This window comes from Dermochelys coriacea, chromosome 13 (genome assembly GCF_009764565.3).
Source record: "Dermochelys coriacea isolate rDerCor1 chromosome 13, rDerCor1.pri.v4, whole genome shotgun sequence".
NCBI lineage: Eukaryota > Metazoa > Chordata > Testudines > Dermochelyidae > Dermochelys > Dermochelys coriacea.
Genome location: NC_050080.1, coordinates 815,368 through 840,837, shown reverse-complemented (window position 1 = coordinate 840,837; position 25,470 = coordinate 815,368). Strand labels below are relative to the sequence as shown.

General features: G+C 46.4%; 1 protein-coding gene across 4 annotated transcripts in view; it reads left to right on the top strand.

The window, feature by feature from the left end:
• PCIF1 (phosphorylated CTD interacting factor 1) overlaps positions 1–20,985 on the top strand; it is a 28,918-nt gene extending 7,933 nt beyond the window's left edge. For all 4 annotated transcript variants that reach the window (XM_038369472.2, XM_038369468.2, XM_043495900.1 and 1 more), the window contains 14 exons: positions 221–345; positions 772–909; positions 6,452–6,582; positions 6,800–6,954; positions 7,806–7,953; positions 8,156–8,239; positions 9,330–9,429; positions 10,448–10,610; positions 11,976–12,148; positions 15,432–15,518; positions 16,036–16,220; positions 18,302–18,395; positions 18,625–18,800; positions 19,844–20,985. In XM_038369472.2, coding sequence (XP_038225400.1) covers positions 221–345; positions 772–909; positions 6,452–6,582; positions 6,800–6,954; positions 7,806–7,953; positions 8,156–8,239; positions 9,330–9,429; positions 10,448–10,610; positions 11,976–12,148; positions 15,432–15,518; positions 16,036–16,220; positions 18,302–18,395; positions 18,625–18,800; positions 19,844–20,114 — 2,030 coding nt within the window. In that variant the 3' untranslated portion in view covers positions 20,115–20,985. The remainder of the gene's footprint in view (positions 1–220; positions 346–771; positions 910–6,451; positions 6,583–6,799; positions 6,955–7,805; positions 7,954–8,155; positions 8,240–9,329; positions 9,430–10,447; positions 10,611–11,975; positions 12,149–15,431; positions 15,519–16,035; positions 16,221–18,301; positions 18,396–18,624; positions 18,801–19,843) is intronic.
• The last annotated feature ends 4,485 nt before the right edge of the window (positions 20,986–25,470 follow it).

Genomic DNA, 25,470 nt, shown 5'->3' with positions numbered 1-25,470 from the left:
TTTAGGGGGTCAGGAATAGGATTCTGGAGCCCTGTGGCAGCAGAGAGGGAGAGGAGAAAGTTTAGGGTAAGGAGCCTCTTGGAGTGATAGAGGGAATTTTGGGATGATCCTCCTCCCCCCCCCCCCCCTCGGTTTAGCATGTGCCATGACAGTGATTGGGACTGTAGCAGCAGGGTTGCTGTTCAGGGCTGCTCTTGTGCTGATACTTTTCCTCTCTTAGATGAGCTGGTGCAGGCTGGCTGGGAGAAGTGCTGGAGCAAACGGGAGAATCGCCCTTACTACTTCAACCGTTTCACCAACCAGTCGCTGTGGGAGATGCCTGTCCTGGGACAGCATGATGTCATTGTGAGTAACTGTTTGCCTCAGGTGGTCATAGTAATGCAGGGATGCCCTACTGGGACTTATGTGGCACTCCTGTGGGAGTGGGATTGTAGAGAGAGCCCTCCTCATCTGAGGGTTTGCTTCACTCCTGGGATGAAGGTATCTGGTACTGGCAGGGCACTGCGGGGAAGCAGCTTACCTTGCTACAAGAGTCTTGTCTGGCCCGGGCAAGGTATTTCTCTTTTCGGGGGGGGGGAGGAACGACACACTGCTGCACCTACTCTCTGCATGTGTCAACCTCTAATGCCCCAGTTTCTCTCCACTTGAGAGACTGGGGCAATGAAATGGGAAAGACGAGAGCTCGTTCTCGCCAGTTAGAATTGTGGGGTTGTGAAAGGCTTGTGAACTAATGACTCTCGTTGTAACTCTGTCTGTAACTAATCCTCTTAGTCGGATCCTCTGGGATTGAATGCCGCTCCAATGCCTGCGGAAGGAGGAGTGGTGGAAACCACTCCGGAGAGCAAGCCAAGGAAGAGGAGACTCTCTGAGGAAGTTCAGCCCAGTGGTAATAGCGTGAAGAAAGCTAGGGTAGGTCCTAATTTTCTGTAAGGTGTCCTTAAGCCCATCCTGGTTGGACTAAACACTAGAATTAATGTCAAATATAGTTTAGACAGGAGGTCTACTAAAGAATTGGCCAGTAGATGACAGAGCTGAGTTACTCATGGAAGCTCCAATAAGAACTGAAAATTCTGTGGCTACGTGTTTTGAATATTGAGGAAAACCCTGGGTTGCTGAGGGAAAAGGGAATGGAACTGAGGCAGTCTGCAGTGGGTGAAGACTTCTGAGTTCCTGAGGCGCAGAGAAACACCTACAAAAGGGGTGACGGTAGCAGGATGATTCAAAATTTCTGACTGTCTAATATTACAGATAATGTGTCTAAGTACAGTGCAGCAAGTGGGCAGAGCCTTGTGTATCACCCTGCTGGGCCTGAAAGGGGTATGCTCCGAATCTAACTGACTTGTCATATGTGGCATTGGGAAGGAATTTTCCCTCTAGTCATGTTGGCAGTGATCTTGGGGGGTGGGGCAGGAGGAGTTGGCCTTTTTCTGCAGCATGTGGGTGTGGGTCACTTGCCAGGATTATCTGGGTATATCTCACTTAATCATTTCTCTGCCGTTGCAGAGGCGTGGGGCACTTGTGCCCCTAGTCCCCTCCTATTCTTTCCCTGTGCACAAAACAGTCTGATCTCCTGTGGGCTGTGATACTTCAATCTAATTTCGTTTGCTGGGTTAGTGTGCAGGTGCTAACTAGTGTTGGTGGCCTTTGATATTGTTATGCAGACAGAACTACACAGGATCGTTTCAGGGGACAAGACAATGTTACGTTTATCATAACACAATTTGATTTATGTCCAATAACTAATATCTAATACCTATGCGCACGCGCATGCACGCACCCAAATGTTCTGCAGCTGCTGTATAGTTACCAGTCCTGAATGTAGCTTGGGTTCCTAAAGCCGGGCACAAGGAAGAGCTGGGTCTCTGTTGGGCATGCACTGATGCCCTTTCATGTTGGCAGCAGAATGTTACCCTCCAAAGTCTTCCATCTCACCCATCCTTTTTGTAGGCTTTAGTTTGAATCCAGAATCTATAGGTCTTGCTGTGTCACACTGCCTCTGGGTTCCGTGTGATTCATCACCCATTGATTGCAGACATGACTTTCAGCCTGGGACCTGGCTTTGTTGTTTCTTCAATTGTACTTTTGTTCTTTTCTTTTTAGGGTGGACTCTTCTTGCTTTGTCAGGGCTGTGTTGGTGTTTACACTTTATTTCATCAGGACAGGCTGGGGCTGGAGGTTGATTCCATCATCCATACATACCTTATTCACACATCTAAACTAACAGCAGGGTTTTGCAAAAATGAAGGTTGCAGCAAGCTTTTACAAAATGGAGTGAGCATTTTAAAATAGAGTTTAGGACAAGTTAAAATGGAGTTTGAGTTACAATATGAACAAGTGTAAGGAATGGCAAACTGAACAGAAGTTACAATATAGACAAGTATAATGAATGACAAACAGTGAGCAGAAGTTACAATGTTGAAACAGTGTAAATTTCAGTGATTTAAGCAGCAATTGGATTGAAAGTGAAACTCAATTAGCCAATTATTGGGGTAACTGGTTTTATGAATTAATATTGTTTCATTCATAAAACTTTGATTATGAAGTTTTATTAATAAAGTGAACAATTAAAAACAATTTCATTGATCAGTCCTACAATATACAGGAGGTCAGACTGTATGATCTGGTGGTCCTTTCCTGCCTTACATGCTATGCCTCTAAAGCAAGGGTCTCCTGTCAAACCAGCCTGAAAGTAACCACTCCTACCAAACCAGGAAACCAGCTGGAAGGTGCTTCCAGTAATGAAAGGCCAAAAATATCTGATTCCGTAGTGTACAGCAGATGGGAGGCTGTGCCCCAAAGGGAGTGAGGCATTCATTTGAGGGAGGTGATGAGGGCTGAAAAGCACAGGCCAAGGTGAGAGAGAGATTGCTGCTGTTGATCAAAACTGCAGCAGCTGAATCTGAGAGCATTAGCAAGCATAAACCAGTTGGCAAAGAGAAGGTTTTTCCTAGCTGTTGTTTTTGTGAGATGGTGACTGGGCTGTGAAAGAAAACATGTGGGCAGGGGGGGTCCTGGAGGACTTTACAGCTAAGCATCTGTGAGATATGATGTGGATCTCTGTGAATTGTAATATTCTCTGAAAAGTTGCGGAGTGATAGCCTTGTTAATCTGTATCAGCAAAAACATTGAGGAGTCTGTGTGGCACCTTAGAGACTAACAAATTTATTTGGGCGTAAGCTTTCGTGGGCTAGAACTCACTTCATCAGATGTATGGAGTGGAAAATACAGGAGCAGATATAAATACATGAAAAGATGGGAGTCGTCTTACCAAGTGTGAGGTCAGTCTAACGAGACAATTCAATTAACAGTAGGATACCAGGGGAGGAAAAATAACTATTGTAGTGGTAATGAGTGGTCCACTTCAAACAGTTCATAGAATCATAGAATCATAGAATATCAGGGTTGGAAGGGACCCCAGAAGGTCATCTAGTCCAACCCCCTGCTCAAAGCAGGACCAAGTCCCAGTTAAATCATCCTAGCCAGGGCTTTGTCAAGCCTGACCTTAAAAACCTCTAAGGAAGGAGATTCTACCACCTCCCTAGGTAACGCATTCCAGTGTTTCACCACCCTCTTAGTGAAAAAGTTTTTCCTAATATCCAATCTAAACCTCCCCCATTGCAGCTTGAGACCATTACTCCTCGTTCTGTCATCTGCTACCATTGAGAACAGTCTAGAGCCATCCTCTTTGAAACCCCCTTTCAGGTAGTTGAAAGCAGCTATCAAATCCCCCCTCATTCTTCTCTTCTGCAGACTAAACAATCCCAGCTCCCTCAGCCTCTCCTCATAAGTCATGTGCTCTAGACCCCTAATCATTTTTGTTGCCCTTCGCTGTACTCTTTCCAATTTATCCACATCCTTCTTGTAGTGTGGGGCCCAAAACTGGACACAGTACTCCAGATGAGGCCTCACCAGTGTCGAATAGAGGGGAACGATCACGTCCCTCGATCTGCTCGCTATGCCCCTACTTATACAACCCAAAATGCCATTGGCCTTCTTGGCAACAAGGGCACACTGCTGACTCATATCCAGCTTCTCGTCCACTGTCACCCCTAGGTCCTTTTCCGCAGAACTGCTGCCGAGCCATTCGGTCCCTAGTCTGTAGCGGTGCATTGGATTCTTCCATCCTAAGTGCAGGACCCTGCACTTATCCTTATTGAACCTCATTAGATTTCTTTTGGCCCAATCCTCCAATTTGTCTAGGTCCTTCTGTATCCTATCCCTCCCCTCCAGCGTATCTACCACTCCTCCCAGTTTAGTATCATCCGCAAATTTGCTGAGGGTGCAATCCACACCATCCTCCAGATCATTTATGAAGATATTGAACAAAACGGGCCCCAGGACCGACCCCTGGGGCACTCCACTTGACACCGGCTGCCAACTAGACATGGAGCCATTGATCACTACCCGTTGAGCCCGACAATCTAGCCAGCTTTCTACCCACCTTATAGTGCATTCATCCGGCCCATACTTCCTTAACTTGCTGACAAGAATGCTGTGGGAGACCGTGTCAAAAGCTTTGCTAAAGTCAAGAAACAATACATCCACTGCTTTCCCTTCATCCACAGAACCAGTAATCTCATCATAAAAGGCGATTAGATTAGTCAGGCATGACCTTCCCTTGGTGAATCCATGCTGACTGTTCCTGATCACTTTCCTCTCCTCTAAGTGCTTCAGGATTGATTCTTTGAGGACCTGCTCCATGATTTTTCCAGGGACTGAGGTGAGGCTGACTGGCCTGTAGTTCCCAGGATCCTCCTTCTTCCCTTTTTTAAAGATGGGCACTACATTAGCCTTTTTCCAGTCATCCGGGACTTCCCCCGTTCGCCACGAGTTTTCAAAGATAATGGCCAAGGGCTCTGCAATCACAGCCGCCAATTCCTTCAGCACTCTCGGATGCAATTCGTCCGGCCCCATGGACTTGTGCACGTCCAGCTTTTCTAAATAGTCCCTAACCACCTCTATCTCTACAGAGGGCTGGCCATCTCTTCCCCATTTTGTGATGCCCAGCACAGCAGTCTGGGAGCTGACCTTGTTAGTGAAAACAGAGGCAAAAAAAAGCATTGAGTTGACAAGAAGGTGTGAGTAACAGTAGGGGGAAATTAGTATGGGGGAAATTAGGTTTAGATTTTGTAATGACCCAACAACTCCCAGTCTTTATTCAAGCCTAATGTGATGGTGTCCAGTTTGCAAATTAATTCCAGTTCTGCAGTTTCACTCTGAAGTCTGATTTTGAAGTTTTTTTTGTTGAAGAATTGCCACTTTTAGGTCTGTTATTGAGTGTCCAGGGAGATTGAAGCGCTCTCCTACTGGTTTTTGAATGTTATAATTCCTGATGTCAGATTTGTGTCCATTTATTCTTTTGCGTAAAGACTGTCCAGTTTGGCCAATGTACGTGGCAGAGGGGCATTGCTGGCACATAGCACGTTGGTAGATGTGCAGGAGAATGAGCCCCTGATAGTGTGGCTGATGTGGTTAGGTCCTATGATGGTGCCCCTTGAATAGATATGTGGACAGAGTTGGCACCGGGGTTTGTTGCAGGGTTTGGTCCTGGGTTGGTGTTTTTGTTGTGTGGTGTGTAGTTGCTGGTGAATATTTGCTTTAGGTTGCGGGGCTCTCTGTAGGCGAGTTTTCTTCAACAAAAAAACTTCAAAAACAAACTCCAACGTGAAACTGTGACAGGAAAAGATATTTAAGCCTCATTAGCCAAAATTCCTAGAGTGGCACAGAGAGTAACTAATCCTAAAGGAAGCCCTGTACAAAGGCACTGTATTCACTGTGTCTCCCTTCCTTCCATGTTTGAGATCTGTATTAGATACAGAAATCAAGGGGGGCCTAGAACTTGGTCTCAAAGAGTCACTTGAACTGTTCAAGGTCAGAGGACAGCCCCAAATACTGTCTAAAGAAAAGGAGGACTTGTGGCACCTTAGAGACTAACAAATTTATTTGAGCATAAGCTTTCGTGAGCTACAGCTCACTTCATCGGATCTATTCAGTGGATCTGATGAAGTGAGCTGTAGCTCACGAAAGCTTAGGCTCAAATAAATTTGTTAGTCTCTAAGGTGCCACAAGTACTCCTTCTTTTTTCTTTTTGCGAATACAGACTAACACGGCAGCTACTCTGAAACCAATTACTGTCTAGTAACTCGGACCCCATGTCGCCTGGCACCCAAGGAATAGGGAAATTGAACTCAGATCTGTACCCAGTAGTTGTACTTGTGGTGGTGAGGGAATTGTGTGCCTCTGTGCTTGGGAAATGGGCTATGACTGAACAATGGGGTAATGTAGATGCCCATATTTGTGTATGCCAGAGGCAATGTGAACATACTCTGTCTCTAGCAATCAGCTGGTCATCCTGAGTTCTGCACTGTTGCAGGAGTGATTTGAGGGATAATCAGCACAGTGCCCCAGTGCCTTACTTTCTAGTGTAATGACTGGCATTTCTCACTCTCAGGTTGATGTTCCAGGAAACCCTACTGTGCAGCCAGTCCCCAGTTTTCCCAGTATTCCAGGAACCCCTATTTTAAAGATATGTGGTATTACACCTGAAGATAAACAACAGGCAGCTCTTTTACGACCAACTGAGTGAGTCATCTCCTCTTTGCTTCTGCTCTTTCCTTATTACCAAGTTGGGGACAGCAGACTTTCCCCATGCCTGTGAGGGAGAACTTGGCAGGCCCCAGGTTGGGGGAGGCTGGGTAGTTCAGTCTTCTGACTGCTGGTACGTCCCAAGGTGACGTCTTTAAGGGGAGACAATTGGTTAAATATCTGACCATCCTGACAATTGTTGCATCTGCCACAGAGTATACTGGGACCTGGATATCCAAACAAACGCAGTGATTAAGCAGAGGGCACCATCTGAAGTGTTGCCTCTGCACCCCGAGGTGGAGGTGCTTCGATCCCAGCTTATGCTGAAGCTACGGCAGCATTACCGGGAGCTCTGCCAGCAGCGAGAGGGTAAATTCCTGTCTTTCTCTTCCCCCAGCCACTGCAGTGCCTTGCTCTCCTTCCTTTTGTCTCATCTTCATCTGCCCCTCTAGTCTGTCTCTCTTCTTCCCTGTTCTTTGCCTGCCTTCCTTCCTTATGTGGCTTTCTAAAATTGTCAGAGACCATAAGATTGTAGACTCATCAAGCAGAGATTGCATGCAGCAGGATGGGACCTTGATTCAAACATCTGGGCAGTACCATAATTAGGGCCCTACCAAATTAATGATCCATTTTGGTCAATTTCATGGCTATAGGATTTTAAAAATCATAAATTTCATGATTTCAGCTATTTAAATCTGAAATTTCAGGGTGTTGTAATTGTAGGGATCCTGATCCAAAAAGGAGTTGTGGGGAAGGTCTCAAGGTTATTGTAGAGGGGTTGAAGAATTGCTACCCTTACTTCTGTGCTGCTGCTGGCGGTGGCACTGCCTCCAGAGCTGGGCAGCTGAAGAATGGTGGCAGCTGGCTGGGAGCCCAGCTCTGAAGGCAGACCTGCTGCCAGCAGAAGTAAGGATGGCATGCTATGGTATTGCCACCCTTACTTCTGCAGAAGTGAGGATGGCAATACTGCAACCCCCTAAAATAATCCTGCGGCACCCGCCGCAACACCCTTTTGGGTCAGGGCCCCTAGTTTGAGAAACGCTGGTCTCCCACGTGAAATCTGTATAGTACAGGGTAAAAGCACACAAGACTAGATTTCATGGGGGAAGACCAAATTTAACAGTCCATGACATGTTTTTCACGGTTGTGAATTTGGTAGGGCCCTAACCATAATACTAATATTAAATAGTAATAAGCAAACCTTTTTTCTTTTTCTCTAGGGATTGACCCTCCACGGGAATCCTTTAATCGCTGGATGTTGGAGCGGAAGGTAGTGGATAAAGGGACAGACCCTCTGTTACCAAGCAACTGTGAGCCAGTAGTCTCTCCTTCCATGTTTAGAGAAATCATGAATGACATTCCCATCAGGTACTACTCAAGCAAAGTGTACCTTTAGGGTTTCTGTTCTTGGTGCATTATTGGGGGTTTTCCTAAGAAATTCTTTACTACTGAGTTTGACTTTCCCCAGTGGAGCAGCAGCAAGCTTGTGTGAAAGATGGGAGCTGGCCCTGATGCTTCCTGCTTGTAGTGGTAACTGGGAAGCTGACTGTGATGTGTGTATTTGTTTCAGATTATCCCGAATCAAGTTCCGTGAGGAAGCCAAGCGACTCCTATTCAAATATGCCGAGGCTGCAAAACGGCTTATTGAATCCAGGTTGGGATTGTCTCTTGCAGTTTGTATAATCAGCTTCTGAGAGCAGAGAATATTCTAAAGCCTTTCTAGAAGTGGCTGTTGCATCCCCACCTTGAATTCTTCTCAGTATTGGTCACCTCATCTCAGTACAAATGAAGCAGGACTAGAAAAGACCCCCAAGAAAAGCAATGAAAACGATCAGCAGCATCTTGTGGGGGAGCGGATTAGTTGGGTATGAGTTTGGAAAGATTTATGCTATTGAGATTGGAAGGAAGACAAGGAGATAGTGAGTGAGAGTCAGTAAAATGCCTGGCACAGAGAAGGTCAACTGGGTGCTGTGTATCCTTGTGATAAGACAAGAACAGTAGGCACCAATGGTAGGAAAAGACAGCCAATTTAAAATGGATAAAAGGTAGTATTATATAGCCTGTGAATGCTCTGTGGAACTCTCCATTATAGGATAGTATTAAGACAAATAGGTCCATCTTTTATTTTTGCTAGGTTTTCTGTTAATGAGGATAGTATGTGCACAAGTTAGGTTAATAATGACATGGGCTAAAGATCCTTCAGGGTCAGGAATAAACTCCTGGTTGAGGTACAGAATGGCACAGTGAGTTGCCATATTACTTTTCATTGAGCAGCATTGGTGGCTGAAGCAAGGCAGAGCTCTGCCCCAAGGAGCTCAAAATTTAAACCCTATACAGATAGTCCAATCCAGACATGGTAAAAGGTTGCAACTTCCATTCATTCAGTTTAGTTTTAGTTTATTGGGGAGTGGAGGATTTTATGCCTTCCCTTGAAGCTTCCAGTAATGGACACCTTTGGAGATGAAAGGACCATTGGTCAGTTAGGGCAATTATTTTACTTACCTCTCCTGTGGCAGAGAGGAGAGCAGCCATCTTCACAGTGTCTTGGAGACAGCATGGCAGGTCCTGATCAGGCAGGCATCTGAGAAACTGCTCACAGGAATTCTGGATGGCAGTGACAGGGCACTGCATTGAGGAAGATACGGCTACCAAATTTCCCCAACTGATAGGAGGGCCCTGTGTTGGGAAGAGACATGTTGTCACAGCAGCTGTGGGTTAAATTCCTATTTCCCCATTGTGTGCAGGAGTGCATCACCAGACAGTAGGAAAGTTGTGAAATGGAATGTGGAGGACACCTTCAGCTGGCTGCGACGGGACCATTCAGCCTCTAAGGAGGACTACATGGTCAGTATCCCCTTTCCAGCTTGGTACAACTGAATACGCTGAATCCAAGAAAAGGTGAAGGGCAGGGAAAAGCCCCTCATTGGATAGTCTGTGGTTGTCTTATCACTTACAGCTGCTTTGTGAGATAGAAGTGTTACCTGCCCAAAATTCTGTTACTCACACACTCTAGGACACCCACCCTTACCCTGCTCCTAGGGTTCAGGCGTAACCCTGCACTCTGGGTTTGCTGGGTCTTTTACCAGTGAAAGAGCCTTACACAGTAATATCCTACTTAATCTCTATTTATTAACAATCACCAAAACAGAATGCACACACTAAACGTACCATGTTCACCACTCCCAATAAGGCAGATGAACTTTTCTTGATGGCCAATCAGGATCAGGTCATCTAAGGGATTCCAGCTTCTGCACGTTGTGGTTGGCAGGGTGTTGAGGTCTGGCCAGCTGATTTGGGGATGTCCTGGAGTTGGTTCCAAAGAACTTCCTTTTGGACCCCAGTTTATAGTGAAACTTGAGTCCTGCTTAGGTGTACCTTAACCAATCATTTTACTAAAATATTACTAAACAATTTTCTAACCAATCCTAACATATCAAAGAACCAGACAGAGACCATACAGATTAAACCAGAGAAGTAGGGACCAAAAGGCAAAACAATAGAAATAAAGATTTTACCCATCCCAACTGTTAAGTGATTTCTTGCCAGACAGAATGCTATCAAACAAAGTTTTCTTTAACTATCTTAAGATATGTTTCTTTATCTGGTGATGGAGGGTGCTCTTAGGACAGGATTTCCTTCTTAACAGCTCGATACTACATTGGTTTGATGCAATTTAAATGGAATGTGAGGATGTGACTTTCTGCTTCTTGGGTAATGGCTGCTGCTCTCCTGATACGGCTGCAGACAAAGGCATTATCCTTACAGAAGAGAGAGCCTTATTATAAGCCCATGTGAATTTGGTGCAAGGCTGAGGGAGAGTTGGTGATTTGTGGTGTGTAAGGGCCTCTCTCCGACCTTGCAGGACCGCCTAGAGCACTTACGTAAGCAGTGTGGGCCCCATGTGTCTGCTGCAGCCAAGGACTCTGTTGAAGGCATTTGCAGTAAGATTTACCACATATCGCTCGAATATGTCAAGCGGATCCGGGAAAAGCATCTTGCCATCCTCAAGGAGCACAATATATCCGGTAGGCAGCAAGCTCTGAAGAGGCACAGTGCAACTCAGCACATGACAACAGAGTGATGGAATGCAACCTAGCCTGTCCCATTCAAATGCAGCTTATTGTAGTGGGGGAGGCGTGTTTTCTGAATCCTAGGGGCCATGTTTAATTACAATATAAGTGCTGGGTTCAGTGCTAGCTCAAGTGACAATAGCACAGTAGGAGAGCAGTGGGCAGGTGGGCCTCCGAGACACCACTGCCAATTAATATGAATCATCTTAGAAGTGTACACTAGGGGGTCTCACACTTTGTAGGTTCGATAGGCTGAGAATATTGTACAAACCAGGGGCTTCTTGTATTCCTCCCCAGCTAGCCTGGGGCAGTGTGTGCCCACCAGTTCCCATCTTCCCCTCTCCATCTCTGCTCCAAGTCCCTGTTGCTCCAAGCACCACTACTCTTCCCCAGCATTGTCTGGGTCTCCTTCCTTCCCCCCATTTGCATCTTGAGGACTAGATGGTCAGTATCCTCTCATGCCTCCTAGATGTTTGTTTTCCCCCACCCCTCCATTTCTCTATCCCCTCCTCCTGATCCCTATTTCCTCCCTTACAAACTTGCTATCTTATTTCTTAGGCTGTGTGTACACTAGTGACCTTACAAGTGGCACAGCTGTAGCGCTGCAGCTGCACCACTGTAGGGTCTCCCTTGTAGCCGCTCTATGCCGACGGGATAATTAAACTACCCCCAATGAGCGGCAGTAGTGATGTTGGCAGGACATGCTCTCCTGCCAAGTCTCTCGGGGTGTTTTTTTTCCACATCCCTGAGCGATAAAAGTTTTTTGCTGACATAAGTGCTAGTGTAGACATTGCCTTGGAGTCCAGGTTACAGTCTTCCCTTGGCCCCACAGCAAATTAAGCAGCTGTCGCTGATATGTGTAGGCATCAGCAGGGGGCAATAGAGAGATTCTTCTTGCAGCACCAGCCTGGGGCCCTTGATTTTCCTTTAATCTGGCTTGTCTAGTGTTCCAATTTGCGTCAAAAGCCATAGGCATGGATACCCAGAGAACATTCCCTGAGTGGGGTTGATTAGCTGCAGTGTCCAGAGTTACTGTGTTGCAGCCAGAGAAGTGCTGTTGAGTTGAGTGTAGGGTCTTGCTTCACTTGGCCAACACGTATTTAAAGTAAGCTGTGGGTGCAGCTCTTAACTGGGTGCCTGAGTGGACTGTCTGGTTGACCTGTGATGTGGTCACCCCAGTCCTGTCTCCTTATGTGTTTGGAGTGGTGCCTACCGCCTTTGCTCCAGACTCATTACTCCTGTCTTTGGGGTGGAGATGGAGCCTGTCCCCTTAGTTTGCTTGGATTCTAATGTGACTGTCTTTCTCTGTCTCCCACATAGCCGAGGTAGAAGCACCGGAGGTCCAGGATCGGCTTGTATACTGTTACCCAGTGAGACTGGCCATCTCTTCCCTACCAGTCCCCAATGTAGAAATGCACGTGGAGAACAATGTCGCATGTGTTCGGTACAAGGGGGAGATGGTGAAAGTGAGCCGCAGCTACTTCAGCAAGCTGGTAAGGGCTGTACTTCAGTCCTGCTGAGCAAGAGAAACACACTCACCATTGTGAATTGCCTTTTAATGGAAGAGGTCTGCCTTCTCCTTGCCTTCTGAGAGGGACTCTGAAACAGCATGGTCTCTTTCCACATCGTAAGGGTAATTCTGCCCAGTGCTGGTTGCTTGACTTTGAGAGAGAGTTTGAGAATTCAGAGATCCAGCGGGGGTGGAGAATGTAGAGGCCAAAGCAGGCCTCAGTATATGACAAAGAACTGTACAAACAAAGGAGTGTTTATGGACTGGCCTATGGGCTCAGAATGCTGAAGGGTCTAAGTGAAAACTGATCATTGCCTGCTGTTACCCAGCCCTTCAGTATTAGACCACTCATTAAAAGACTGCCCATTAAAACTTAGAGTGCCGCATATTTAGAGCCAATAAAAGGCAGCAATTCCTCAGTGTGTAGGCATCTTGTCCCTTACTGGTAACTGAGTGAAGGACCATAGCGAGGTAATTTTATGTCTACTAACATATAACAATGCAAGCTAAAATAACAAGTTCACCTGTTTCAGGGTGTTAGCTGATCAGTGGTAAGGTCAGAAAGGAATCTCCTTCCCCATATGTGCAACTTTGCTCAGTTGGCCAGGTGAATCACTATTGTTTTTGTCTTTGAAGCATCAGCTATTGGCCTGTGCTGGACTTGATGGATCAGTAGTCTGATTAGATATGATAGGCCTGCACAAATATATAATAAGGGACAGTCCACGACCCAAGAAGATAAAGAACCTTAAAAGCGGTAAGCTCCGTGGAGCAGGGACTATCATTTTGTTATGTTTTTTGTCCAGTGCCTAGCATAGCATAGTGGGCCCCTGAGTCATCGTGGATAGTTCTCTGAAGACGTCCATGCAGTGTGCAGCGGCAGTCAAAAAAGCAAACGGGATGTTAGGAATCATTTAAAAAAAGGGATAGAGAAATAAGACTGAGCATATCTTACTGCCCTTATATAAATCCATGGTGCACCCACATCTTGAATACTGCGTACAGATGTGGTCCCCTCATCTCAAAAAAGATAGACTGGCATTAGAAAAGATTCAGAAAAGGGCAACTAAAATGATTAGGGGTTTGGAATAAGTCCCATATGAGGAGAGATTAAAGAGGCTAGGACTTTTCAGCTTGGAAAGAGGAGACTAAGGGAGGATATGATAGGTATATAAAATCATGAGTGGTGTGGAGAAAGTGAATAAGGAAGTTATTTACTTGTTCCCATAATCTAAGAACAAGGGGTCACCCAATGAAATTAATGGGCAGCAGGCTTAAAACCAATAAAAGGAAATTCTTCTTCACTCAGCACACAGTCAACCTGTGGAACTCCTTGCCTGAGGAGGTTGTGAAGGCTTGGACTATAACAGGGTTTACTGGATAAATTCATGGAGGTTTTCTTTTAAAGTCCTGGCTAATAGCCATTAATGGATGGGTAAGGAATGGTGTCCCTAGCCTCTGTCAGAGGGTGGAGATGGATGGCAGGAGAGAGATCACTAAATCATTACCTGTTAGGTTCACTCCCTCTGGGGCACCTGGCATTGGCCACTGTTGGCAGATAGGATAGGCTTGATGGACCTTTGGTCTGACCCAGTATGGCCTTTCTTATGTTCTTCTGACCTGGCAGAGGCCTCTAGGTGCTACTGCAACTGGAGTGTTAAATAAGAATACCTGCTGAAATCCGGACAGCTCCTACCATCTCAGTCAGGGGAGGCTTACCTGAACAATTGTGTTAGTAGGCCCCCAGGGTTCCGATTTGTCACATGCCCACCCCACAGCAAGCCCAACTCTGGATGTGAGGTCTTTGGTGAAAGGTAAGTTCCCTCTAGTGTCTAGCCCGCAGTGTGCCACTTTAAAAGTAGGGCATAAGCTTTTACTTTATGTAATGACCCATCCACTCCCAGTCTCTATTCAAGCCTAATTTAATGGTGTCCAGTTTGCAAATTAATTCCAGTTCTGCAGTTTCTCATTGGAGTCTGTTTTTTAAAGTTTTTTTTTTGTTAGAAGAATTGCGACTTTCAGGTCTGTAATTGAGTGACCAGGGAGGTTGAAGTGTTCTCCGACTGGTTTTTGAAAGTTATAATTCTTGACGTCTGATTTGTGTCCATTTTATTCTTTTGCGTAGAGACAGTCTGTTTTGACCAGTGTACGTGGCAGAGGGGCATTGCTGGCACATGATAGCATATATCACATTGGTAGATGTGCAGGTGAACGAGCCTCTGATGGTGTGGCTGATGTGATTAGGTACTATGATGGTGTTCCTTGAATAGATATGTGGACAGAGTTGGCAATGGGCTTTGTTGCAAGGATAGGTTCCTGGGTTAGTGTTTTTGGTGTGTGGTTGCTGGTGAGTATTTGCTTCAGGTTGGGGGGCTGTCTCCCAAGATCTGTGAGAGTGAGGAATCATCCTTCAGGATAGGTTGTAGATCCTCGATGATGCGCTGGAGAGGTTTTAGTTGGGGGCTGAAGGTGATGGCTAGTTATTTTGTGGCGTTCTGTTATTTTCTTTGTTGGGCCTGTCCTGTAGTAGGTGACTTCTGGGTACTCTTCTGGCTCTGTCAATCTGTTTCTTCACTTCAGCAGGTGGGTATTGTAGTTTTAAGAAACTGTAGAACTGGAATTAATTTGCAAACTGGACACCATTAAATTAGGCTTGAATAAAGACTGGGAGTGGATGGGTCATTACACAAAGTAAAAGCTATTTCCCGATGCTAATTTTTCCCCCTACTGTTACTCACACCTTCTTGTCAACTGTTTGAAATGGGCCATCCTGATTATCACTAAAAGAGCTTTTTTTTCTCCTGCTGATAATAGCCCACCTTAATTGATTAGTCTCGTTAGAGTTGGTATGGCAACACCCATTTTTTCATGTTCTGTGTGTGTGTGTGTGTGTGTGTGTGTGTGTATATCTTCCTACTGTATTTTCCACTGCATGCATCCGATGAGGTGGGTTTTAGCCCACGAAAGCATATGCCCCAAAAAATTTGTTAGTCTCTAAGGTGCCACAAGTACTCCTCATTCTTTTTGCTGATACAGACTAGCACAACTACCACTCTGAAACCTATTAAGAGATGTTCCTGAAAAATTCTACAAAGCTCTCTAAAGTCTCTACCATTCCCATCACCTCTTTGTCTGCTTCTCTCAATGGATGGGATAGTACTAGCACCCCCCATCTCTCTGATTCCTTATCACTTCAGCATCCTGTGGCTCTCTAACTCTCTTGCTTCCTTTATTGCTATTTTTAATGACTTGGGTTTCTCTTCCAGTGGCTTCTCTATCGGTACAGTTGCATTGATGACTCTGGCTGTGAGAGGTTTCTGCCCAGGGTTTGGTGCCTTCTCCGTCGATACCAGGTACTGATTCCTTCTCAGCTTTTGGGCAGCAGGCAGCTCTGGTGGAACTGTAATACTGACACTGTCAGCAGTGCTCTGGGAGACCCGCAAAAAACTGAACAATAGATCCAGAAATAGAGCAAAGTTGGGCTTAAACAGGGTTTTCTCAAAGATTTTAGGGTAGGGTGCTGTGCTGGAGAACTATCATGTGGTCTTGGCATTAGCCCTCAAGCTTGGAGAAGTGCACACATTTACAAAATTACTGGCTGTTTTTAGACTGAGTTCCAGGTGAGGGGAGCTTCATAGGAAGGAATGTGTGGAGATTGGTGATGAGTGATGGTGGGGCCCAGTTGGATGAAGTGTCTAGAGGGCATTCTTGAGTGTTCTGGAGACTTACTTGAGTGTGTGGGGCGAAGAAGGGGTGCTGTCAGCCTGGTGGAGTGGGGCATGTGGCCCTGGGTCAGAGTGCAGTGAAAGGGGAGCAATGGCGGCACACAGCTCTTATGGGAATCACTCACAGAGGGTTTGCTCTCCTCAGATGATGTTTGGTGTTGGTCTGTATGAAGGAACTGGCCTGCAGGGGGCACTCCCGGTGCATGTCTTTGAAGCCCTCCACAAGCTCTTTGGAGTGAGTTTTGAATGCTTTGCCTCGCCCCTGAACTGCTATTTTAAACAGTACTGTTCGGCCTTCCTGGACACAGATGGGTATTTTGGATCCAGGGGGTGAGTCTCTTGCATTCTGTTGCCCTTGCCATATGTATACCTATGTGCGTGCATTTTTGGCTGGGGGGGGACCTCTATCCTGGACTTAAGTACTCACTGATGACTGCTAATAACTGATGGTATCAAGAAGGCTGAGTTGTTCAGTGCCTGTTTTGCTTCAGTCATCACTAAAAAGATTAGTGGCGACCAGATATTCAAACAGTTAATGTGGGCAACAAGAGGGAGAGAACACAAGCCGAAACGGGGAAAGAAAAGGCTAAAGAATCTGAAGCAATCTCAGAACCGTTAGCAGTTATCTTTGAGAACTCACGGAGGATAAGTGGAGTTTTACAGGACTAGAGAAGGACAAACACTGAACCCGTCTTTAAAAAGGAGAACAAAGAGGACCTGGGAAACTATAGACACTATTAATCAACTTGTAAGCAATTGGATGATACAGATATACAATAAGGAATAGCCAGAATAGATTTGTCAAGAACAAATCATGTCAAACCAGCCTAATTTCCTTCTTTGACAGGGTTACTGGCCTACTGGTTTGGGGAGGAAGGAGTAGACATGCTATATTTTTGATTTTTAGTAAGGCTTTTGACACGGCCTCACGTGACATTCTTATATGCAAACCAGGGAAATGTGGTCTAGAGATGGAATTACTATAAGGTGGGTGCACCATTGGTTGAAGCACTGCACTCAAAAAGTAGTTATCAATGGTTGGCTGTCAAACTGGGAGGATGTATCTAGTGAGTTCCCACAGGATTCAGTTCTGGGTCTGGTACTAGTCAATAGTTTCATTAATGACTTGGATAATGGAATGGAGATGTGCTTATAAAATTTGGGGATGACTCTAAAATGGGAGGGGTTGCAAGCACTTTGGATGGCCAGGATTAGAATTCAGAATGAGCTTTATAAATTGAAGAATTGACCTGAATTCAGCAAAATGAAAATCAGTAAAGACAAATGCAAAGTACTTCTTTTAGGAAGGAAAAATCAAATGCACAGCTGCAAAATGGGGAATAACTGGCTAGGTGGTCGTACTGCTGAAAAGCTTCTGGAGGTTCTAGTGGATCACAAATTGAATGAGAGTCAGCAAAGTGATGCAGTTGTGAAAAAGGCTAATACCCTTCTGGTGTGTATTAATAGGTGTGTTGTATGTAAAACATAGGAGGTAATTGTCCTGCTCTGTTCAGCGCTGGTGAGGCCTCAACTGGAGTCCTGTCCCCAGTTCTGGGCACCACACTTTAGGAAAGATGTGGCAAGTTTAAGAGAGTCCAGAAGCGAGCAACAAAAATGATCAAAGGTTTTAAAAAACCTGTTGTATGATGAACGGTTAAAAACCCTGGGACTGTTTAGTCTTGAGAGCAGACAACTGAGGGGGGGCTTTATAACATTATTCACATCTGTGAAGGGCTGTTCGAAAGAGGAGGGTGACCAATTGTTCTCCCTGTCCACTGCAGCTTGGACAAGAAGTATCTGCAGCCAGGGAGAGTTAGGTTAGATAATAGGAAAAACTCTCTAACTCAAAGTGTAGTTAAACACTGGAATTGGCTTCCAAGGGAGGCTGGGAAATCCCTATCACTGGAGGTTTTTAAGAACGGGTGGGACAAACATCTGTCAGAGGTTTACTTGGCCCTGCCTCAGTACAGGGGGCTGGATTAGATGACTTTTTGGGGTCCCTTCCAGGCTCACATTTCTATGATTTACTCCAGGCCTGGTTGTGAGAGTATATGGGCATGGATTGGCTGTAAATTATCAGGACCATATTGCAGGCCCTTTTGGGATGGTGTCTTGCCCTGGATTTGGCTTGTTCATTAGGCCTGTAAATATATGCCCCCTCGTTCTGAAGGAAGAGGGAGCCTCAAGAGATTGAAAATAGTGAACTTGGAGCCAAGGAATGTCAGCCTGCGGGTTCCCAGGTGGTGTCTCTCCTTGGTGATAGTTTGTGCCACAGGAGAAGTAAATGAGCAGGCCCTGCTAGGAAGTTGGGCTGCAGGTGGCTGCCCTTTAGCAGATGCTGATACCTTCTAAGATGTTTGCATTAATGGTTGGTCCTTCCTAACTGGGATCTTTTCCCCTGTTCCCTTCAGCCCATTCCTGGATTTCTTTCCCATAAGTGGCTCTTTTGAGGCAAATCCTCCGTTCTGTGAGGAACTGATGGACGCCATGGTCTCTCACTTTGAGGTATGTCCACTCATCCCTGTCACTGTGCTTGGACTGGGACAATCCCCTCTCTCTCCCCCCTCTATTGCTATCCCGCATCCCCATAGCAGGGTTACAGATCAGCAGGTCACTGAGGACTGTGACAGCTCTTGTGCTGGTCTCAGAAGGGTGCATTTCCTTCTCACAGAGCCTGTCGTGATTGTCATTACTTGGTCAAGAATAAGACTCTCTTCTTTTCCTTGTGGATTAGAAACTGCTGGAGAGCTCCAATGAGCCCCTCTCCTTCATTGTCTTCATCCCTGAGTGGAGGGATCCTCCGACACCAGCCCTGACCCGCATGGAGCAGAGCAAGTTCAAGCGGCACCAGCTCATCCTGCCAGCCTTCGATCATGAATACCGCAGCGGGTCTCAGCATATCTGCAAAAAGTAGGCCTTTCTCGCAAGTCTTGGTTGGGATGCTCTTGAGATGTACTGCATTTTAGAGAGGCCCTTGGCAGGAATCCCCTGCTCCAAGATAACATTGGTTAGGGGTACGGAACAGGCTAAGAAAAAAGGAAAGTGACTTATCCAAAATGAACCTCAAGCACATCTCAGATTGGGGTCAACAGACGGTACCAAGGGTCACCATATTTGTATACGTTTTCCCTACTACTAAAAATTTACATCAGCCTCTCCCTCAGAGACATGTCTCTGATCTGACCTGCGTATGTCATACTGTACTGCGGAGAAGAGTCATGTGCCACTCACCAGCATACAGTCTGAGGTGCAGCTGGCTGAGCACAGTAGCTTTCTGGGCTTGTAAATGTCCTGTTGTCGCTACCATTCAGTAACAGTTAAAAAGAGGCAGACGCTTGGGCCAGTTTTCACCATTGTCTTCTGTATGGCAGGCTAACAGCTTGCGTGGTGGGCAGCAAGTGCTTAAATATCACTTGTCCCCACTTGGTTTCTCGTTGGCCTAGGATGTCTGACAATATGATTTTTCGTAGCTGGGATGGTAGGAATTCCTAGCTGTGTGTTGGAGCAGGAGCTGCGCTGCAAGATTTGTACAGTGTTCCCTCTTTTCTAACTTGTTGAGCTTCCCCAGGAGCTAACAGTACTGTGGCGCGTGCTTAGCCAAGAGCAGCCCTTGTAGTGTCCGTGGGAAGTAACACGCCCTGATTCTCTGAGGTTATCCTTTGGATGGCCCTTGACCACATGTGGGCATCACTGAGATCACAGCGAGATCCTAGCTATATAGCTGTTTTGGCACATCAGGACAGATAGCTGCCACGTGAGGGGCTGCATGTTGTGTCTTTGAATTTTAACTCACCAGTATGGCTTTCTTTTAAGAGAGAATGGCTTTTCCTCGGTACTACAGAAGGGAAGGGAGATGGGGAGGACATTAGGCTGGGAGGCTCCAGGTGCAGCTGAGCGACTGGTTGGACAGGGCCACGAAGCGAGTACTGAGTGCCTGTCATCTTCCCTTGCAGAGAGGAGATGTACTACAAAGCCGTGCACAACACTGCTGTCATCTTCCTACAAAACAACGCAGGCTTCACCAAGTGGGAGCCCACGCCAGAGCGGCTGCAGGAGCTCGTCACAGCCTATAAGCACTCGGGACGGACCCTCAGTTCCACAGGTTCCTCCTCCTCCTCCTCCTCCTCCTCTTCCTCTTCCACTTCCACTTCTTCCTCAACAGCAGATAAAGATCGGGAGACGGGCCGAGAGCAAAGCACCAGCCGGGAGACCAATGCCAATTAATCTGCAGAGGGCAGTGTGCGGGGACAGACGGCAGGGGGCAAAGGTAACCGTGCTCCAGAGGAGGGAAGGTTTGATGTGGCAGGTGGAGAGACTGCTGTCTGAGTAGCGCCAGACCTGGGGGACTCTCTCCAGGCAGCTCCACACTGCTTGCTTTCCTCTGTAAACCTGCAAGGCCACTTCCCTCACCAGAGTCCAGGGAGATTCCCTCGCCTTACGCTCTGGGGGAAGAAAACTGGCTGCTGCCCTAGACGAGGGGCAATGAAGCCAAACATCCGTCGCAGTCATAGGAAGAGTCTGCAGTCCCTTCAAACACTAAAGCTCTGAGGAAGAGGCAGCTGGAGCTGGGACGGCTGCACAGGTGATGGACGGACGGACGGACAGACGGACTGACAGAGCTGTGGCCTAGAAGGTCCCTGGCAGCTGGCTGAAGCCTGACATTTCCAAGAGAGAAGCAGGCAGGGTCCAGAGGCTCTTCCTGCTGGCCTGACACCAGCCCAGCTCCGTGTCCATAGTGTAAATAGTTCTGTCCGTGGTGACCATGCTCCCTGCAGGGTTTGTTTCCGTAGCATCCATGTTTCCTTTCCACATGTGCGAGTTCCGTGTTTGCTGAAGCTGTTTACCATATAAAAGAAAAGCAGAGAAAAGGAATTTCTTTTAGTGTGTAAAAACGTCTTTGCAGCTGTTTTGTAGTCGTTGTGGTTTTTACCCGGAGCCCTCTGGGCTTTATTTAACCTCCTTGGGTTTTGTTTTTTAAGGATTAATTTAACACCGCTAACCATTTATTACTTTTATCAAAGAAAGCAAGGTAAAGTCTATTTTTGATTTTTGTTTCCTAGTTCTTAGGGACATTAAAAGCCAGCATTACAGCTCCCCTTGGTGTCGGTGCTGTTCCTCATCTGTGGGGCCTGGGACTGTCTGTGGGAGGCAAGGCCTGCCCTGTCTGCCCTCAGATTCACTGCCTTCTCCTGTGCCCCTGGACTGGGTGAACTCTAGGAAAATGATCATCACTTTGAATCTGTTTGTCTGTAGTGTTTGTGGGTTGAGTTGTGCAGAGTTGAATGCAGCATCACTAAAACACTATATCCAAAATGTCTGGGAGTTACATAAAACCATTCCAATGATAGATAGCAGAGACTCCCATGCATAGGCAAGGGAAAAGAGACCATTTTGCTGAGATTTAAAATGGCACGTCATTGAGAGGGAGAGATGTATTAGGTCATAGGCTCCTTAGAACTACCACAGAGAGGCGTTCACTCCAGTAATAGAATGTTTAAGAGGACATGGAGGTGGGGAGGTGTCAGCGTTCTCTTAGTGAAGTCAGGAGCAGGGCAAATTTGAACTGGCTCTTAGAATAACGGGGGAATCAGTTAATGGTGCTGAGGATTGTGGGTGACATGAGCTCACTTTGTATTTGAGGAGAAGGGGGCAGAAGCACCCTGCATATGCTGGATTCTGAGGTACTGGGACTTGCAGAGGTCTTGGAAGAGGGAATTGCTATAGTCCAGGCAAGAGGAGGAGGGGCCTGGATGCAGTGCAGTTGAGACCATTGTGAATTAGATCATGTTACGCCAGTGTTCAAATGTAGGTGAAGATGATGCCTGTACTGGAGACGGTGGTAAGCCAGAGGTATATGAGAGAGTGGAGCTTGGCTTGGGAAAGCACCTCCTGCCCAAGAGCAGCTCTTTGGGATTTGGAACATTTAACTGAAATGAGATAAAGCCACAGGTATGTTGGTCAGAGAGGCCTAGAGGGCAGTCAGGGAGGATTTATAGATTGGTAAGGCTAGGAGGGGCCATTGTGTTTTTATCTAATTTGATTTTCTGTATAATCCTGCCTTTTTCTACATTAAACCCATAACTGCTGGCTCATCTAAGGCTTATCTTTTAGATTTAAAGACTCCAAATAATAGTGCATCCACCACATCCCTAGGTAAGTTCCAGTGATTAATTCTCCTCTGTATTAAAATGTGTGGCTCATTTCCAGGCTGCTTCCAGCTATTGGATCTTGTGCTATCTTTGTCTACTAGATTGAAGAGCCCTCTTCCCCATGTAGGTACTGACAGACTGAGCAAGTCACCTCTTAATCTTCTCTGATTTAACTAAATGGATTGATCTTTTTAGGTCACACGCTGTAAGATGTAAAGGCAGGTTTTCTGGACCTCAAACCATTCTTGTAGCTCTTTTCTGAACCATTCAAATGTTTCAGGATCCTTTTAAGTGTGGCCAGGAGAACAAGAGAGTATCCAGTAATGAACTCACTAGGAGTCGCTGGAGATCCCTAAATATGCACCTGAGTATTGTCAGAATAAGGGCATAGCTAATGTTAAAGGCAAAGATCAGGTGCATCGGTGGAGAGGGTAGGTAAAAAAGAGCAGAGAGCCATGTGGCTTTATAGAGAAGGAGGCAGTGACAGCAGCCTGCTTCAGACTGAAATATTTGGACAACTTTAGCCAAAATGATTCAGGCGTTTCTTAGAACAAAGCAAGAGAAAAATACATTGTTTTGCCCATGTTCATAAATTCTGACAACATTTCTTTGAAAAGCTCTAGGACCTCCATGTTTTGGAGCAGATCATAGAATCATAAAATATCAGGATTGGAAGGGACCTTGGGAGGTCATCCAGTCCCAACCCCCTGGTCAAAGCAGGACCAATCCCCAACTAAATCATCCCAGCCAGGGCTTTGTCAAGCCTGATCTTAAAAACCTATAGGGAAGGAGATTCCACAACCTCCCTAGGTAACCCATTCCAGTGCTTCACCACCCTCCTAGTGAAATAGTGTTTCCTAATATCCAACTTAGACCTCCCTCACTGCACCTTGAGACCATTACTCCTTGTTCTGTCATCTGGTACCACTGAGAACAGCCTAGCTCCATCCTCTGTGGAACCCCCTTTCAGGTAGTTGAAAGCAGCTATCAAATCCCACCCCCCCATTTCCACAGACTAAACAATCCCAGTTCCCTCAGCCTCTCCTCACAAGCCATATGGTCCAGCCCCCTAATAATTTTTGTTGCCCTCCACTGGACTCTTTCCAGTTTTTCCACATCCTTGTAGTGTGGGACCAAAAACTGGACCCAATACTCCAGTTGAGGCCTCACCAATGTCGAATAGAAGAGAACGATCACATCCCTCGATCTGCTGGCAATGCCTCTACTTATACATTCCCAAATGCCATTGGCCTTCTTGGCAACAACGGCACACTGTTGACTCGTATCCAGCTTTTCGTCCACTGTAACCCCTCAGTCCTTTTCTGCAGAACTGCTGCCGAGCCATTTGGTCCCTAGTCTGTAGCGGTGCATGGGATTCTTCCATCCTAAGTGCAGGACTCTGCACTTGTCCTTGTTGAACCTCATCAGATTTCTTGAACTATGTCAGGCAGGTAACCTTAGTGTCACTGAAAGGTTGGACCTTTACACCATTATTGTGAAAATCCAAATTTGGCCAAGTTATGTAAACCTTTGGGAAAATGGCAGTTGCGCATGCCTAGCAGAGCTGTCTTTGCTTATAGCAGTTGTTTCAAGATTCCATCCTCACTGAGCAGACTTGAGGCTCTCCTAGTGCCGTCTCCACAGAGCAGTCAAGCATGTTCCCTCCTCTCAGCTCCTACTGGACTGCACGTGCACCAGCCCCACAAGTGACTGAGCATGATCCAGCACAGGCATTTCCTGTAATGAATTCTCCCATCTGCTCTGGGCTGGACACTGGAACTGAGAGCAGGGAGCCTCTCTCCTGTGCCCTTAATGATCCCCCTGCAGGCACCCAGGCAGCAGTGAGGAGGCAGCTGTCTGATTTGAATGAAGAGAGGACAAACGCTAGACAAAACATAGATTGGGACCGGGAGTCTGAGTGGGATCGCTTGTGCAAGGAGACTGGAAGCCAGTATGGTAAATGGGGGGATGAGGATTTGGCAAGGGGGTAGCAGGAGGAATTGCTTTCTGGATAAACAGACTGGAACTAGGAACCAGTGGGAAGGGGGAGGAGAAGAGAGATCTGACAAGGAGCTGAGATGAGAGAGAACTGGGGTTGGCTGAGCAAAGAGACTGGGAACCAAGAGCCAGGCAGAGGCTTGGGGAGATGATTGAGATTAGATCTGGAGGAAGTCTCAGTGGCAGGGAAAGAGAGGAGGTGCTAGGAGGGGTACTGAGGCTGGCTAAGCTAAGGAAACAAGGAGTTGGGGGAGGGGGAGCTATAATTGGTTGGGCACTGGGACTGGAGAGACAAGGGCAGGGAGCTGGGGACAAGGACCCAAGGTGGTGGAAGAGACAAGTATGGGGAGAATGGGCTGAAGAGTCTGCACTAGAGCACACTCCTCTACAGAGTCTGTGATGGGACCCAAGATCCTAGAGTCTCCCTATTCTTCTGCTGTTTGCCAGTGGATTTCAGCTATTCACAAAGTGTGATACCCTCTGTAGTGCTGGTCCCTGTGGAAGATGACAACCTACTACTGCTATCAGTTACTCTGTTAGTTCAAGTGGCAGAGGTCTGTGGTGGATATACAGGTTCTAGCCCTACTGATGAACCATGCCCATGACACTATGATGCCACCTGATGGAATTTCGGGGTGGGGGGGTTCTGTTTGCTCTTTTAAATACCTAGGAAATTAACCACTTCTCCCCCCCCCCCCACACACACACACTACATTAAAAGAACATTAAGGTCGCAAAGTCAAGCACTCAAAAACAAGTAAATACTAGAATTAAGGTTGCCCATGGAACCTTAACTCTGTCCTCTTGGGCACATGCATTATGATGGTCTTCAATTACATGATCACATACAATTTTTTCCACGAGACCCTTGCCTCAGGGTGCAGAATGGACCTGCTCTGGGGATAAATCACACAGGTGTAGTGAAGGAGGCTGATATCTCTGCCTTATTTGTTGAAGAAGTTGGAAGGTGTATAGTGAATGAAGCAGGGAATTTCAGGAAAAGAAAGGATAGCCTCAGACTTAAGTCCGGAAACGACAATCATGACCATGTACATTGCAGGCCACAGTCTCTCTCCCACCCACTCCTGTAATAGATGCCTAACATCTTGCTGAGTTACTGAAGTCCTGAAATCATGATTTAAAGGTTTCAGAGTAGCAGCCGTGTTAGTCTGTATTCGCAAAAAAGAAAAGAAGTACTTGTGGCACCTTGGAGACTAACAAATTTATTTGAGCATAAGCTTTCGTGAGCTACAGCTCACTTCATCCGGTGCATTCGGTGGAAAATACAGTGGGGAGATTTATATACACACACAGAAAACATGAAACAATGGATTTTATCATACACACTGTAAGGAGAGTGATCACTTAAGATGAGCTATTACCAGCAGGAAGGAGAGGGGGAAGGAGGAAAACCTTTTGTGGTGATAATCAAG